Raw genomic sequence first — 16,792 nt, 5'->3', positions numbered from 1 at the left:
AGCTTTCTTTTCTTTTTAAATATTAGTGTAGATTGGCAGAGTTGAAGAGGAAGAGATAAAAGATCCAAGGACCCAGATCAAACAGCAGTCAAGTAGAACGTGTTCTTAGTTTTTCTTTGTCACTTCTTAACTTTTTAAAGGTTTGCTTTTCCAGCTGAGTGAGTACTTCCAAGTTAACTTGACTCAGCTGTCTGCTGCCATGTTAGTTTATATTTAAACATGACCAAAACTATTCATTGTGTGGCTAGGAACAAGAATTGACAGAAAGAGCACAGCCTCATAAAAGATTAGAAGTATATTTCTTTTTAAGAGTGTCAATTTCCATTGTTGTTTCTAGCTGTAGGACCACTAACTAGGTTCTGTAACTTCTTTCTAAAGAAGTTGAAATAGGATCAACTCATATTTGTTGAAGTATAAGCAATTCTAAATTTTCTGCATCTTGATTTGAATTCTAAGAAGGCCGGCCCCTGACTCTATATAACATGGTCATTTTTTTTCAACATGTCTATTAGTATGAGCAAGCTGCTGATGCAGAACTAGCTTGGGTTGCTGAAACAAAACGGAAACTGATGGCCCTTGGTCCGATTCGCCTGGAACAGGACCAGACCACAGCCCAGCTGCAGGTACAGAAGGTAAGTGTAACACTGACGTATCCATTGTGTCCTGAGCTAGTATAATCCACTTAGCTTAGAGTGACTAGGAAAGAGTGTCTGACTACTGTTGCAAGTCAAGTGGAATGATGCAATGTCATGATGGTGGATAGAGATTAATTCTGTAAATATTTGGTTAGAATGAGGAAGAGATTTTTTGCTTTGCCAAAAGGTAGAAATAGGCTCATTAATCTAGGAAAGGTTAATAATTTTATGAATGATTTTCATGAGGGAAGATATTTTTGTAAGCTATTAAAAGATAAGCATTGAATATGTGTGGATAGGCAGAGTGGCAAACTAGACAAGAACAATTTTTGATGTGGCTTTTTTAAGCGAATTTTTCATAGGAGTGTAACTTCACTGACACAGGCTTGGGATCCTTTTACTTCTTGATTTAAATTGTAATTTACTTTTCTCAAAGGCTTTCTCCATTGACATCATTCGACACAAAGATTCAATGGATGAACTCTTCAGTCATCGTGGTGAAATCTTTGGCACATGTGGAGAGGAGCAAAAAGCTGTATTACAGGTGAATTGCATTTTGTTTTTTCACCATATTCTTGTCTTGATTACCGTGAATTAGAAGTACAGTTGTGGAATTATACTTTAAGAAGTTTAAGTTACAGCTTTTTCCCTCCATTACTAATAATGGTGTTAAACACCTGCTTGATGTTCTGGGGAATTCAGACTCAACCCTGTGCTCACAAATGTCTAAACAGCCATACTGTATAATGTGAAATACGTTGCAAATCCATCTTCTTTAATCAGGGGAATTGCTACTTATCCTCAGTCCATATTGAGTGACTTTGAGTTACCTTTCAAAAATCTATGATAGATTTTTTTGAAATCATATGCAGATATTAATTTTTTCTTCGGGTCCTAAAGATTACACCCATTTCTAAAAGCTTGGCCACAAGTTAGTTTGTACGCCAGTTTTATTTTATTTTTATATAGGGTACAGGTAACCCAAACATACAGCGCTTAAATCCAGGTTTGTGGAGACTTTTTTTCCAATTACAGTTTACATTCAATATTATTTTTTATTAGTTTTAGGTGTACAGCATAGTTGATAGACAGTCATACTTTAAAAGTGTTCCCTCAATATTTTCAGTACCCACCTGGCACCATACATACTATTATAATAGTATTAACTGTATTTCCTATGCTGTACTTAATACCCATGACTGTTTTATAATTACCAATCCGTACTTCTCAATCCCTTCGTTCTTTCACCCAGTCTCCCACTTCCCCTACCCACTGGCAAACATGAGTCTCTTCTAAGTCTGTGAGTCAAGTCTGTTTCTATCTTGTTTATTTATTTTGTTATTAATTCCACATATAAGTGAAATCATATGATATTTGTCTTTCTCTGATTTCACTTAGCATAATACCCCCCTGGTTCGTCCATGCTGTCGCAATGGTAAAATTTCATTCTTTTTGTATGACCGAGTGATAGTCCATTACATATATGTACCATAGCTTTTTTTATCCACTCATCTATTGATGAGCACTTGGTTGCTTCTATATCGTGGCTATTATAAATAATGCTGCAGTGAACATAAGGATGGATATATTCTTTAGAATTAGTGTTTTAGTTTTATTCTGATAAATTCCCAGAAGTGACATCACTGGGTTATAAGGCAGTTCCATTTTTTAATTTTTTTTTTAAAATATATTTTATTGATTTTTTACAGAGAGGAAGGGAGAGAGATAGAGAGTTAGAAACATCGATGAGAGAGAAACATCGATCAGCCGCCTCCTGCACATCTCCTACTGGGGATGTGCCCGCAACCCAGGTACATGCCCTTGACCGGAATCGAACCCGGGACCTTTCAGTCCGCAGGCCGACGCTCTATCCCTGAGCCAAACCGGTTTCGGCCCATTTTTTAATTTTTTGAGGAACCTCTGTACTGCTTGTGGAGACTTTTTTATCAGAGGAAAAAGGCAAGTTAAACTTCATGGGCAAAGACTCCATCATAGCCCCTGAGATGTTCAGTCTTAAACTGATGCATTATAATAATATATATCTAAAGTTATAAAAGGTTATTCACTAAAAGGTTAATTTTGCTCTGTTGTGCTTTTTTACTGTATTCGAAATAACTTTCCTATTTTAAAAATTATACAAGTAAGACATATATGTTTGATAGGAAAGTTAGAAAATTAAGATAAATATAAAGAAAATAAAAATCACTTGCAATCTTACTAGATTAGTTCATATATTTTAACGTTTTGTTATTTATTTCTTTAGACTTTTTAATGTATATATACCTACTTTTTTTGTTGTTCATAGGAAAAGACGGAGTCTCTAATACAGCAATATGAAGCCATTAGTCTGCTCAACTCAGAGCGTTATGCCCGCCTTGAGCGGGCACAGGTCTTGGTGAACCAGTTTTGGGAAACTTATGAGGAACTCAGCCCCTGGATTGAGGAAACTCGGGTATTGATAGCACAACTGCCTCCTCCCGCTATTGATCATGAGCAGCTCAGGCAACAGCAGGAGGAAATGAGGGTAAGGAGTATGCCTCGTTTTATTTAATTGCAGAACTGAAAATGGGCTCCATGATCTATTCAAGTTTATATTATGAAGTTCTTAATTAGAATTTCTCTGCATAATAAAAATATATATCTGAATTATTTTTTTTGTCCTTTAATATGAATCAGGAGATATCAGGAACCTGGGTATTGCAGAAGTAAACAAAGAACTAAGTAAACATCAAGGGAATTTAACATCTTTCCAATGACAGTGGGGTGTTGTTAGACTTAGGGTGTGGTTGGTGCTCTTTCCATTGGTTAGGCCCCAGCTGGAGTGAGTGAGAGCCAGGAAGGACTGTCACAAAGCATTTCTGCAAGTAGGTAAGGTGAAAGGGAGATTTGTGGACACATCAAGGAATGCTATGACCACATTAAAAAGATACTTTTTAAATGTTTATTTTATTTGGTTTATGGCTTGTGCTTATTCCTATCTCTGTATTCCTGTAAGTGGAAGGATGTAAACCAGAAGTAGCCAGCAGTAAAGTCAAGGAGAGGTTGGATTATCAGAAATGTTGCTATTTGTGGCTTGTCCTGCTTAGTATCTCTGTCTTGGGAGGAAGACAGATATTAAACCATGGAAATTACAATTACTACATTTAAATATTTATGAGTACAGAAGATGGTGGGATAAATTTGTATTGGAGGGTGAGAGAGAGAGAGAGGATGTGGCCTGGGAAGGCTTCCAAGTGATGGGACATCTGAACTGGGTTTTAACAGTTGAGAGAATCTGGTAGTGTCAGATCCCAAGACTTAGGTGTTTTTCCCCCTCCGTAAATGATGAAATGCTGGGACTTAATTATTTGGTTTGTTTTTTCAAAGTTGGTATGAGCTCTGATCAAAGCACTTAAGCTGGGGGGGGGCGGGCGGAAGGAGGGGAATGGGGGATAAGGACACATATGTAATAACTTAATAAAGAAAAAGCATACTATTGGAAACCTAAAAAAAGCACTTAAGCAAATAAACTGGTATAAAAAATGCTTATTTTAATCCATATTTCTTTAAATAGCAACTAAGGGAATCCATTGCCGAACACAAACCTCATATTGATAAACTGCTAAAGATAGGCCCTCAGCTAAAGGAGTTAAACCCTGAAGAGGGTGAAATGGTGGGAGAAAAATACCAGAAAGCAGAAAACACATATGCCCAAATTAAAGAAGAGGTGCGCCAGCGGGCCCTGGCTCTGGACGAGGCTGTTTCCCAGTCAGCTCAGGTACGTGTGTGTCTTAAAGTCATACAATCTTCAATGATCCTTTAGTCTGAGCAAGATGTTTCTATATCAGATACATCTCCATGCTCAGGAGTGTCTAGACCAGCAGGCTGGTGGTACATTACCAGAGACTAGGAACCTTTGTTGGTCTGCATTTTTATTGCAAGGATCATGAGTATGCTGGCGCTGCAAGGAGGATAAAATGCGTCTCAGTTGGTACATATTGTCTGCTGTCCTTGAAAATTTTATATTGTGATGATCCTTTAGCAGGGATAGTTCTGGGTAAATTCACCCTGAAGCCTAAAAAAAGTCAGATTCCTGTTGGACCTGTTACTTTCGAGACTTAGAAGACAGCGCATTAGATCTCTTACTCAGGAGGCCACCAGCTAGCTCCTAACTCAAGGAGAGATGCTTGGGGAGAGAGAAGTAAGAGCCAGAGAGAAAGAAACCACAGTGGAGCAGTGGGGTGGAAGCATGTAACTACATACTGTTTAACTAATATATTACTGTTAGTGGTACTTTGTCATGTCTGGGTATTTTATTCCTGTTTAGTCAATATTCTTGGTTAATATTTGTACTTATTCAAGTTTCTCCCCCCCACCTTCCGTCCCATCTCCCACTCACATTGTGGAATGTGTTACTTTGTGTTGTTGCTGCCTGCTCCTGTCTTCCCCACATCGTCACATTTCATTGTTGTGTTGACCGCGCCCACCATTACAGATTGCAGAGGTAAGGTACTCACCCCCACTGGGATTAGGGTATTTTTATGAAGCTGAGAATTGAGGATTACCTATCAGGAAATTTCCCTTTACTTTAGTGGGATGCATTTTATTAGTGCAGTTTATTATGTCAGTTTCATTTGGGATGGAACCTAGAAGTGAGGGAGTAATGAGAAGTGATTTTGTTAAGAAAATCCCACCATGTATTTCTTTATAGGACACTTACAGTTGATAAGACTTATTCTGATTAATGAATCCAGAGTTGGTTTTAGATAGCTTTTTTTTAGGGGGGCCAGCTTACCTGTTTTGCCCCTCTTTCTCCTCTCTCTGCTTCAGATTGTAACTGAAATTTTACAATTATAGTCATGTTACTCAAAGTACCAGAAAAGTGAAAAGGCAGTTATTCTTTTTGAAAAAGGTTAGATTTGGCCTTCCTTAATTCCCTTTCATTGTGCCAACATTTTCCTTTCTCACTGTCACATATGCTGGTTTTTAAATTGCATGCTATAATAATTTTAACTCCAAGACATTGAGCATATTGAGTTCCCCATTCATTTACATAGTTGGTGGAGGGCATCTAACTTGTTGGTCTAACCTATTGCATGCAACTATCATCTGAGATGTTGACACACTGAGTCTCACCAGTTTCATAGTGTTGTCTCTTTCTCGTCACATTTCTGGTATATTACTTTTTTTATTCTCAAAATAAACATTTATTTTCTTGTTCTAATAGGCCAGCTCTGGTGTACTATGCCCAAACCAGTTAGCCAACCCCAACAGCCATCAGGCTAGGCTATGTGCAGTTTCTCCTAAACAGTAGTAGATTTATACTTTGACCTTATTCCCTAACATCTCCCCCAGAAGTATTGCTGTGGCTAATGGTCTGACATTTATTCAGTTCCATGATAAAATCGAGCCCATGTTGGAGACTCTGGAGAACCTTTCTTCTCGCTTGCGTATGCCACCACTGATCCCTGCTGAAGTCGACAAGATCAGAGAGTGCATCAGTGACAATAAAAGTGCCACCATGGAGCTAGAAAAACTTCAGCCTTCCTTTGAGGCTCTGAAGCGCCGTGGAGAAGAGCTCATTGGACGATCTCAGGGAGCTGACAAGGATCTGGCTGCAAAAGGTGCTTGGTGAATTGAATTATTTTTAAAGAAAATGAATACAATAAATTCTAGGCTGTGGTTACCTCCAGCGTCCCACCAGATGTACTTTATTGAATGTGAAGGCAGTCCCCAAGTAATGAGTATTCCAGAAAGTCATTTGGGACTCATTTAGAATTCAGAACACATCTGCCCATTGAAACAAGGTTACAATTGGTAGTTAGATTCCCAGGCCAGAAAACAAATGCTCCTTTAACCCCTGATATGAATGAACTGCAGTATCAATCGTGTGTAGAACATACTACCTTTTATAACATTTTCCATGGGAAACAAAGCAAGTTCAACACAGAACACTGGAAATAAAGTTCTCATCTCAGTCCTTTTGCAAGTTAGGGGTTTTTTATCTGAGCAGTACATTTATGTATTTATTTGTTTATTTATTTAAATTATTTTTTAAACCTTGTATTTATTTATTTAAATTATTTTATTTTCTTTTTAACCTTTATTGCCAAGATTATTACAGATGTACCTTTTCTCCCCCATTACCCCTCCCCACCTGGTTCCCGCCCCACCCCAGGCCTTCGCCACCCCATTGTCTGTGTTCATAGGTAATGCATATGTCTGTACAAGATGTTTGCTTAATCTCTTCCCATCCTCACCCCCCTTCCCTCTGAGAATTGTCAGTCTGCTCCATTTCCATGCCTCTGATTCTATTTTATTCACCAGTTTATTCTGTTCATTGGATTTCTTATTCGTTTATTTTGATTTTTTAGATTCAATTGTTGATAGGTATGTATTTGTTGCTATTTTGTAGTTCATATTTTTTATTTGTTTATTTTTCTCCTTATTCCTCTTCTTAAAGAATGCCCTTCAACATTTCATATAGTACTGGTTTGGTGGTGATGAACTCCTTTAGCTTTTTCTTCTCTGTGAAGATATTTATCCGACCTTCAATTCTAAATGATAGCTTTGCTGGGTAGAGTAATCTTAGTTGTAGGTCCTTGCTACTCATCACTTTGAATATTTCTTGCTACTCCCTTCTGGCCTCCTTAGTTTCTGTTGAGAAATCAGCTGATAGTTGTATGGGTACTCCCTTGTAGATAACTAGCTGCTTTTCTCTTGCTGCTTTTAAGATTCTCTCTTTGTCTTTAGCCCTTGGCATTTTAATTATGATGTGTCTTGGTGTGGTCCTTTTAAGGTTCCTCTTGTTTGGGACACTGTGCTTCCTGGACTTGTAAGCCTATTTCTTTTTTTTCTTTCTTTTTTTTTTTTTTTGTAAGCCTATTTCTTTAACCAGGTAGGGGAAGTGTTCTGTCATTATTTCTTCAAATAGGTTTTCAATTTCTTGCTCTTTTTCTCTTCATTCCATATGGTAATATTCATACCATAATGCAAATATTGGTACACTTGAAGTTGTCCCAGAGGCTCCTTACACTGTCTTCATATTTTTGGATTCTTATTTCTTTTTGCTCTTCTGATTGGGTGTTTTTTGCTCCCTCATATTTCATATCATTGATTTGATTCTCAGAATCCTCTACTCTACTGTTGAATCCCTGTATATTATTTTTTATTTCAGTCAGTGTATGCTCAATTTCTGACTGGTCCTTTTCCATATTTTTTGTCTTTTTCACTAAAATTCTTAAAAGTCTCACTAAGTCCCTTGGAGGTTTCTAGAAGATTCTTGAGTAACTTTATAACCATGGTTTTGAACTCTGTATCCAGTAGTTTGCTTTCTTCCATTTCTGACATGTTTCTTTGTTTCTGCATTTTGGCTGCTTCCCTATGTTTGTTTCTATGTATTGGGTAGAGCTGCTATGTCTCCTTGAGTTGGTAGAGTTGCCTTGTGTAGTAGGTGTCCTATAGGGCCCAGTGGCTCAGCCTCCCCAGTCACCTGAGCTGAAACTCTATTGCACCCCTTTGTGGACTTGGAGCACAGTCTTGTTGTAGTTGAGACTTGATTGCTGTTGGTGTCACTGGGAGGAATTGACCTCCAGGCCAATTGGCTGTGAGGACCAGCTGCGACTATAGTGGGAGAGCTGCTGTGCAGGAGACACCCCTTCAGTGGGGCTTTGGTATTCACTGAATGTGTTGCTTATGGATGTGTAGAGTTGTGATCTGGTGTGGTCTGACATTGACCATTGACCACTCTTGGATATCCAGGGAGGTGCAAAGTCAGCCAAAGCCCGGGGCCACCCAGCAGGAGCTACAGAGAGATCTGCAGATTCCTCCTCTTTATATTGCGTTTGGAAGTGCCCAGATGAGGCCCAGCTATGAAGCAAGGCAGGCTGGTGCTGGTGCAGGGTCTTGGGCCTTCTATTAATAGGTTTGGGGCTCCCTGACCCAGCTGCAACTTGTTTGAGAGGTTTTTAGCCTGAGCAAGGACAGGCCATTTATATGCAAAAGCTGCTGCACACAGCTTGGGTGGGGTTGTAAATTGGATGGGGCGGGGTCTCGGGCAATCACCAAGGTGGAGCAAACAGAAATGGCTGCCAGTCAGGCCTGTGACCGGAGAGGTCCCAGAACAGTAACAGTGACCCCTGCCAGCACCTCCGTTTGGTAGAAAGCTGCCCCCGAGTTCCTGCCCCGATGCCAGACAGTCCATTTCCTCCTCATAAGTGTCTGTGTTCCCCAGAGCTTTGCCCTGGTGTGGGAGCTTGTAAGTTCAGTTCATGGTGCTGGCCTTTTAAGAGGAGCAGCTGGGTCTCCAGCAGCCTCTGTGTCACTGAGCCCCAATCCCCACTGGTTTTTACAGCCCGTAGGTCTTACTGCCTGTAGGGACTTCTTTTCCCAGCTCTGGGACCCTGGGCTGGGGTCTGGTGTGGGGCTGGGACCCCTTGCTCCTTATGGGTGCCCTCCACAGAGATGATCTCCCTCCCGATTAAAAAAGCACGTGGGTGTCAGACCAGCCTGTTCCTTGCCTTCGCACTTCCTACCAGTCTCAATGTGCTTTCTTCTTTACTTCTCTAGTTGTAGGACTTCCATTCAGCTAGCTTTCGGCGGTTCTGGGTGATGGCTGTTCTGTATTTTAGTTGTAATTTTGATGTGGTTGTGGGAAGCGGCGAGTACAGGTGTTTACCTATGCCACCACCTTGGTTCCTCCTCCTGAGCAGTGCCTTTATATTAGATGGTAACTCATTCCCAGATTACTTCTGTGATCTCTTTATGTGGGAAACCAGTGTAGGTGAAAATGTAAATGTAGACATAATAATAAAGTTAAGATAGGTATATATAAATTCTTAGACCTTTTTGAAAGATAATTTTAGAGAAAATGTGAGAATTAGATGGTATTTCTGATGAGGCTTGGAGAAGTCCTATTCTTACCTCTTTTTTACCCCCTCAGAAATCCAGGACAAATTGGATCAAATGGTATTTTTCTGGGAGGACATCAAAGCTCGGGCTGAAGAGCGAGAAATTAAGTTTCTTGATGTCCTAGAACTAGCGGAGAAGTTTTGGTATGACATGGCTGCTCTCCTTACCACCATCAAAGACACCCAGGACATCGTCCACGACTTGGAAAGCCCAGGCATTGACCCATCCATCATCAAGCAACAGGTTGAAGCTGCTGAGGTAAGAAAAAACAAAACTCCTTCTCTTATGTGTTTGTTTTCTGAAAAAGGCACTTTTTCCAAGTACGTTGTGTTAACTGCTTAGCTAAGCTGAGTTGCCTTAAAAGTTGTTTAAGTTTAAGAGGATATTTTCCACTTGAAAAAAGTATATGCTCATTATAGATTTCCTTTTTTTTTTTTTTTAAATTTTATTGATTTTTTACAGAGAGGAAGGGAGAGGGATAGAGAGTTAGAAACATCCACGAGAGAGAAACATCCATCAGCTGCCTCCTGCACACCCCCTACTGGGGATGTGCCTGCAACCAAGGTACATGCCCTTGACCGGAATCGAACCTGGGACCTTCAAGTCCACAGGCCGACGCTCTAGCCACTGAGCCAAACTGGTCAGGACAGATTTCCTTTTTTATTATAAATACAAGTTTGTATGACCTCCACCAACTGTGATGGGTTCCATCATACAAAACTAATTTTCTTGTCAGTTTTAAACTTAACAATTCAAATTAATAGAATATGTTTAGAAAATTCAGTTTTGCTTTCATTTCTGAATTTAGTCCTTGCTGTAGTGTGCATCAAGCATGTCAAACTCGCGGCCTGCGGTGAGTTTAAATAAGGCATGCGGCCTGCCGGCCACAAGTTTGACATGCTTAGACATTATTCTGTTTCTCAAATATGTTTCTTTAATGCAGAAAAAAATAGAAGGTAGAAAAGCAAATAAATTCTTGATTCATCATCCAAAGATAGTAATTATTACATTGACATACCTTTTTCTAGTCTTTTGGGGGAGCATAGTTTTTTATTTCTTTTTAAATACTTTTTTTTTTTAATTTCAGAGAGGAATGAAGAGGAGAGAGAAATAGAAACATCAATGATAGAGAATCATTGATTGGTTGCCTCCTGCATGCCCCCCCACTGGGGATGGAGCCTGCAATCTGGGCATGTGCCCTGACCAGGAATCGAACCATGACCTCATGGTTCATAGGTTGGTGCTCAACCACTGAGCCATGCCGGCTGGGCTAGTTTTTATTTTTATTAAATGCATTTCTCCCCTCACTTTGTCCATTTAGTATAAGCTAAGCCTGTCTTAATATTATTTCTTTCATATCTTTTATTTCAGCTAGTCTCCCTCTCCCCACCCCTGTTATTTTTAGGACCTGGCAGGGAACTAACTTTGTTCAAGATTATGTAGCCTAGTGTTCCTATTATTCCAGTCTCTCAGCTCTTGAATTTGTGACTTGTGCAGTACTCTTTTACCCTTGTTGATTTACTTCTGTGTAATGTATTAGACTTTGGCTATAGATTATAATCTCCTTGGGAGCAGGAAGGATGAACCTTTGGTAAATTATTTAAGCTCATTATACCTTTCTCAGACTGTTTCATATATATTGTTCTATGTAGTTAATAGATATGTACATAAATATGAAAAATAACTAGAGTCTGAAAATTCACTATGTATATAAGTGAAATAATAACAATGAAAGGTTTTTGTGAATTTGACAGATTCTGTTCAACATCTGCTATTGATGGAACTATAGTTACATTTGCAAAGCTTGGGAAGTTCTGTTCTGCTTCTGTTTTGGCTTATGCTCTGTTCATTTACATGTAGACTATTAAAGAGGAGACAGATGGCCTGCATGAGGAATTGGAGTTTATTCGAATCCTTGGAGCAGATTTGATTTTTGCCTGTGGAGAAACTGAGAAGCCCGAAGTGAAGAAGAGCATTGACGAGGTGTGGAGAAATAGATGAGGAGTTTAGACAAAACATTTGTGGACTTAGACTGAACAGGAGTATTAATTGAAGAATCTGGTTGACTGTTTTCCTCTAGATGAATAATGCCTGGGAGAACTTAAACAAAACATGGAGAGAGAGGCTAGAAAAGCTCGAGGATGCCATGCAAGCCGCTGTGCAGTATCAGGACACTCTTCAGGTGAGGACCAAGAGGTGACCGCCACGGAAAACAGCTTCCATGGTGTCGTATTCAGAATCCAGCATAAGAGTGGCTCACCTTTGCAGGACCGCAGCATTATCTAACTAAGGCAACAAGCTCTTCCTGTATTTCTAGCCAGAGTTTCCCACTTCTTTTTTTTTTTTAATATATTTTATTGACTTTTCACAGAGAGGAGGGGAGAGGGATAGAGAGTTAGAAACATCGATGAGAGAGAAACGTCGATCAGCTGCCTCTTGCACGCCCCCTACTGGGTATGTGCCCGCAACCAAGGTACATACATGCCCTTGACCGGAATCAAACCTGGGACCCTTGAGTCCGCAGGCCGACGCTCTATCCACTGAGCCAAACCGGTTAGGGCACAGAGTTTCCCACTTCTTATGTGAAAAGTACTGACACCCAGATTTCTGCTCCTCTTCTCATCATGTGTTCACTATACTGACTCTTGTGGTGGCTATCCAGGGAAGCTGGCCTTACAGGGAGAGCCACTGGCTAGAGGTTCCACACCCAGCTTATCTTGAAGCACAGCTTGGCACAGTAGCTTCAGCACATCCTGAGCTTGTTAGCCGGCCATGAGAAATAGTAACTTTTGTTCATACTTAGTTTTGCCAGATCATGGTTTATTTTGGACACTATCCCAATGCTTACTTCATTCGTAAGTCCCCATATTATTTGAATAAAGATCATTATTCCTTCCCTCTGCGCCTCCCTCGCCATCTAAAAACACAAACAGTACTTGGCACTTTGATTTCTCTCTGCTTATTTAGCAGAGATAATGCTAATTCTTTCCCGATTCCTTGTGTTTTTGACTGCTTATTTGTGTTTTTATTTTAGGCTATGTTTGACTGGCTAGATAACACCGTGATTAAACTCTGCACCATGCCCCCTGTCGGCACTGACCTCAACACCGTTAAAGATCAGTTAAATGAAATGAAGGTTTGTATCTGGGAATGGCTTTTGAAGAAGGATTGCGTGTTCGTTTTTAAAGACTTGATTTGATGTTAACATTAAATATGTCTTTGATAGGAGTTCAAGGTGGAAGTTTACCAACAGCAAATTGAGATGGAGAAGCTCAATCACCAGGGTGAACTGATGTTAAAGAAAGCTACTGATGAAACGGACAGAGACATTATACGAGAACCATTGACAGAACTCAAACACCTCTGGGAGAACCTGGGTGAAAAGATTGCCCACAGACAGGTAAGGCAAATGACGGAGTACATAAATGGACTACTATCTACTGCTTTCTTATTTCCTAACAATTGTTTCCTTATATCGTTTTCTGGGTAGCATAAGCTAGAAGGTGCTCTCTTGGCCCTTGGCCAATTCCAACATGCCTTAGAAGAACTAATGAGTTGGCTGATTCATACTGAAGAGTTGTTAGATGCTCAAAGGCCAATAAGTGGAGATCCAAAAGTCATTGAAGTTGAGCTCGCGAAGCACCATGTAAGTGTTTTATTTTTCATCTCTTAGTCTTTTGGTTTCAGACTAAATATTGCCACCAGAAGCCTTTCGATGTGTACCTTAGAGAACTGGGTTTGATGTTATTAAGAGATAAATTATTGTTCAACATTTTTTAGGTTCTAAAAAATGATGTTTTGGCCCATCAAGCCACAGTGGAAACAGTCAACAAAGCTGGCAATGAACTTCTTGAATCTAGTGCTGGAGATGATGCCAGCAGCTTAAGGAGCCGTTTGGAAACTATGAACCAATGCTGGGAGTCAGTGTTACAAAAAACGGAGGAGAGGGAGCAGCAGCTTCAATCGACACTGCAGCAGGTCCGTGCCTCGTCCAAGTTAGGCAGGTGGAGCTGTGCAGAGCTGTGCACGTAACATTCGGAAGAAAGTCTAAGTCACAGAAAGGAAAGCAATTTGGGGTAGAGCCCCCAGTGTCTTGAGAGGAAGGTCATTTCTCTGCTGGAACTTGTCTAGAAAGAACATCTTTTGACTTAATGGGGTTTTTTGGATTAGTTTGTAGCTAATCTCTTTATTTACAATTCAAAGTTAGTAGATTTTGCTTTAACAGACCTGTTCACAGATTCAGTTATGTCTTAGATCCAGTCAGGTCCCTCCATATTCATACTCAGCCGTACCTTAGTCCAGAGATCACCAACCTTTGGACCTCACAGACCAACCAGTGGTCCATGGACCACCAGTTGGCGACCACTGCCTTAGTCAATTCATTGGTTATATCAGACATTTATAATACAGGGTTGGGCGAAAGTAGTTTTGTAGTTGTTAAAATGGAAATAGGATTATTAAATAATAATACAAGAATAAACTGTCTTTGTGTGCTCACAACTATAAACCTACTTTTGCCTACAGGGAGGTCTGGGGAATTCTACTAGATTCTAAAAATAAATATATTGGCCCCATGCCAATCCAGTAGCAGAATAGCTCTGCCTGAGAACAGCCCAAAATTCCTCCCTCAAAATAGATTCCTCATGCCCTGGCCAGGTAGCTCAGTTGGTTAGAGTGTCGTCCCAATACCCCAACGTTTCGGGTTCAATCCCCAGTCGGGCACATACAAAAATCAACCAATGCATACGTGAATGGGTGGATCTTCCTTTCTCTCTCTAAGATCAATAAATAACGATATAAATCCTCATATTGCGATTTAGAATGTTTACTTTTGAAGCTGGGATTGACTACTGACGTTTCTAATGTCTTTTCACAAAAGGCCCAGGGTTTCCACAGTGAAATTGAAGATTTCCTCTTGGAACTGACTAGAATGGAGACCCAACTTTCTGCATCTAAGCCCACAGGAGGACTTCCTGAAACTGCTAGAGAACAGCTTGATACACACATGGTAATAGAGATTTCCTGAAATATTGAGCATAAGCATCCCATAGTCAGTAGCCCCTGATGTGTAGCTGGGAATCTACAAAGTAATGCCTTTTTACTGACAATATAGTACAACCTTGAGGACTCCTGCCTACATACGGGCTTTTAATACCCTACCACAGGCAGCAGTGGTGATGGGAGAAATTGGCTGGAGATACATTGGTCAACTGGTTAATTCTGAGTTGGTCAACTTGGTGGGCACAAGAATATTGACTTGAAGGTGAGAGCATCAAGAAGACAGATACATAGCACAGATGTGGTTCTATTTAAGGAAAAGACTACTTCAGTGGGATTTAGGGAAACCCAATAGATACTTACAGTTTTTCAAGAAAGTAGCTAAGAACAAAAGGCATAATGTCTAGGTAAATTATTCAGGAAAAGGAAGTTAATGATTGGGGTTTATATTTAAGGATTTCTGGTCCTTAAAATAATTCCATTTGGTGACAGAATTATTTTAATACTAAGCAAGAATGGTGGATTTCATTCCCTAGTTGTTCAACAGTTGAACTAAATCCAAAAGAAAGGGTTTTAATCAAGGTGAGACCTTTCTGGACCTTTCCAAACTGTGCTTGTAAATGTGTGTGTGGGTATCTTTCAGGAAATTTATATCTTTCCTGCCCTTTCTTGTAGGAACTCTATTCCCAGCTCAAAGCCAAGGAAGAGACTTATAATCAACTACTTGACAAGGGCAGGCTCATGCTCCTAAGCCGTGATGATTCTGGGTCTGGCTCAAAGACGGAACAGAGCGTCGCTCTCCTGGAACAGAAGTGGCATGTGGTCAGCAGTAAGATGGAAGAAAGAAAGGTATCACCACAAAAGACAGTGTGGTTATGGTATTTGAGTAGGTGCTTGGTGACGGCATGTAATTACCATCTCATTTCTGTGAAGATTTTTTAAAGACCAGTGTACTGAACCAGAAGTTGTGGGACTGATGTCCTCAGAATTGCCTTCATGCGAATCATCCCTCTTTTCTGTAATCAGATTTCTATTTTCCATCCATGTCAAGTTGCATTGATGGTACTAGTTTCTGCCAATATTTGATTTTATTCTTCATTGTTTTTCTGCATCTACCAGTTAAGACATTACTACCTGTTACTGCTCAATGGTGGACCCTATATCCATTGTTAATCAGATTTGTTGTGTTCCTACTTAAAAACAAAGTTATGTTGGAGTTGGTGACTTGGGATTGGGAGGGTGGGAGCAGAGCATGCAGGGAGTATGACAAATAATGGCACGCAAGGAATTTGGATTCTAGTGTAAGTACGGCATGCAAAGAATTGTACTAAAAATCAAGAGAGAAGTAAATTATATGGCCCCTTCTCACCCTTCCCCAAAAATCAAATTCTCTTCAAAAGAAAAGTGATTAGGGATCAAAGCCCCAAAACACTGGTTTTTATGAGTACAGAGTCTCAGAGTATCTCTGCAGAGTATTTCTGTGCTGGGCAGATCAAATAAAATGTGTGTGCAAATCTCTTGGCCACATGCATTCAACAAATAGTTATTAAGCATGTATGTGCCAGGCACTGTGCTAGGTATATAGTAGAAACTATAAAGGCATGGATCCTATCCAATTTAATGGGAAAAACACAAATATTTATACATAACTAAACATTTGAAAAGCATTGATTTTTCTAGAATTCTTTTAATGTGGGGTCTGGTAATTTTGTTACATAAAGAATGGCCCAAGGACCTGAGTGTATGGCTACATTGTAATTCTTGGACAGTCTGTTGCCTATAATTCCTGCAGAATGCAGAACTAATACCAATTAAAGTAACTGGCAGATTCTAGCTCAAAATCAAGAAATTTCTAGAGGGTTTTCCCAACAATGAAACAGGCTGCCTCAAGAAATAAATACTTGACCCATTATCAGTGGAATTGGTAAAACACAGGCTAGGTGTCACGGATAGTTGTTGCTGATTTGGCAAGTGCATAGAACAAGTAGAAGAGCCCTAGCCGGTGTGGCTCAGTGGATAAAGCATCGGCCTGTGGACTGAAAAGCCCCAGGTTTGATTCTGGTCAAGGGCACATGCCTGGGTTGCGGGTTAGATCCCCAGTGGGGGCCGTGCGGGAGGCAGCCGATCAATGATTCTCTTTCATCATTGATGTTTCTATCTCTCTATCCCTCTCCATTCCTCTCTGAAATAAATAAAATATATTGTTTTAAAAACAAGTGGAAGATTTCCTGCCATCTAGGAACTTGGTAATATATTAAATTCTAAGCATT

General features: G+C 40.0%; 1 protein-coding gene across 6 annotated transcripts in view; it reads left to right on the top strand.

Moving 5' to 3' along the window:
- Nucleotides 1-16,792, top strand: part of MACF1 (microtubule-actin crosslinking factor 1) — a 167,666-nt gene that overhangs the window by 122,203 nt on the left and 28,671 nt on the right. For 5 of the 6 annotated variants that reach the window (XM_023762771.1, XM_023762770.1, XM_023762769.1 and 2 more), the window contains 15 exons: nt 513-632; nt 1,072-1,179; nt 2,941-3,159; nt 4,189-4,392; nt 5,110-5,118; nt 6,007-6,238; nt 9,556-9,782; nt 11,385-11,507; nt 11,605-11,706; nt 12,559-12,660; nt 12,751-12,924; nt 13,015-13,170; nt 13,305-13,502; nt 14,404-14,532; nt 15,198-15,371. In XM_023762771.1, coding sequence (XP_023618539.1) covers nt 513-632; nt 1,072-1,179; nt 2,941-3,159; nt 4,189-4,392; nt 5,110-5,118; nt 6,007-6,238; nt 9,556-9,782; nt 11,385-11,507; nt 11,605-11,706; nt 12,559-12,660; nt 12,751-12,924; nt 13,015-13,170; nt 13,305-13,502; nt 14,404-14,532; nt 15,198-15,371 — 2,277 coding nt within the window. Of the gene's footprint in view, nt 1-512; nt 633-1,071; nt 1,180-2,940; nt 3,160-4,188; nt 4,393-5,109; nt 5,119-6,006; nt 6,239-9,553; nt 9,783-11,384; nt 11,508-11,604; nt 11,707-12,558; nt 12,661-12,750; nt 12,925-13,014; nt 13,171-13,304; nt 13,503-14,403; nt 14,533-15,197; nt 15,372-16,792 lie in introns of those variants that run through there. The other variant, XM_023762774.1, reaches the window with a different exon arrangement.

This window comes from Myotis lucifugus, unplaced genomic scaffold (genome assembly GCF_000147115.1).
Source record: "Myotis lucifugus unplaced genomic scaffold, Myoluc2.0 scaffold_260, whole genome shotgun sequence".
Lineage (NCBI taxonomy): Eukaryota > Metazoa > Chordata > Mammalia > Chiroptera > Vespertilionidae > Myotis > Myotis lucifugus.
The sequence above is the reverse complement of the archived record's forward strand: the minus strand, read 5'-3'. Positions and strand labels throughout refer to the sequence as shown.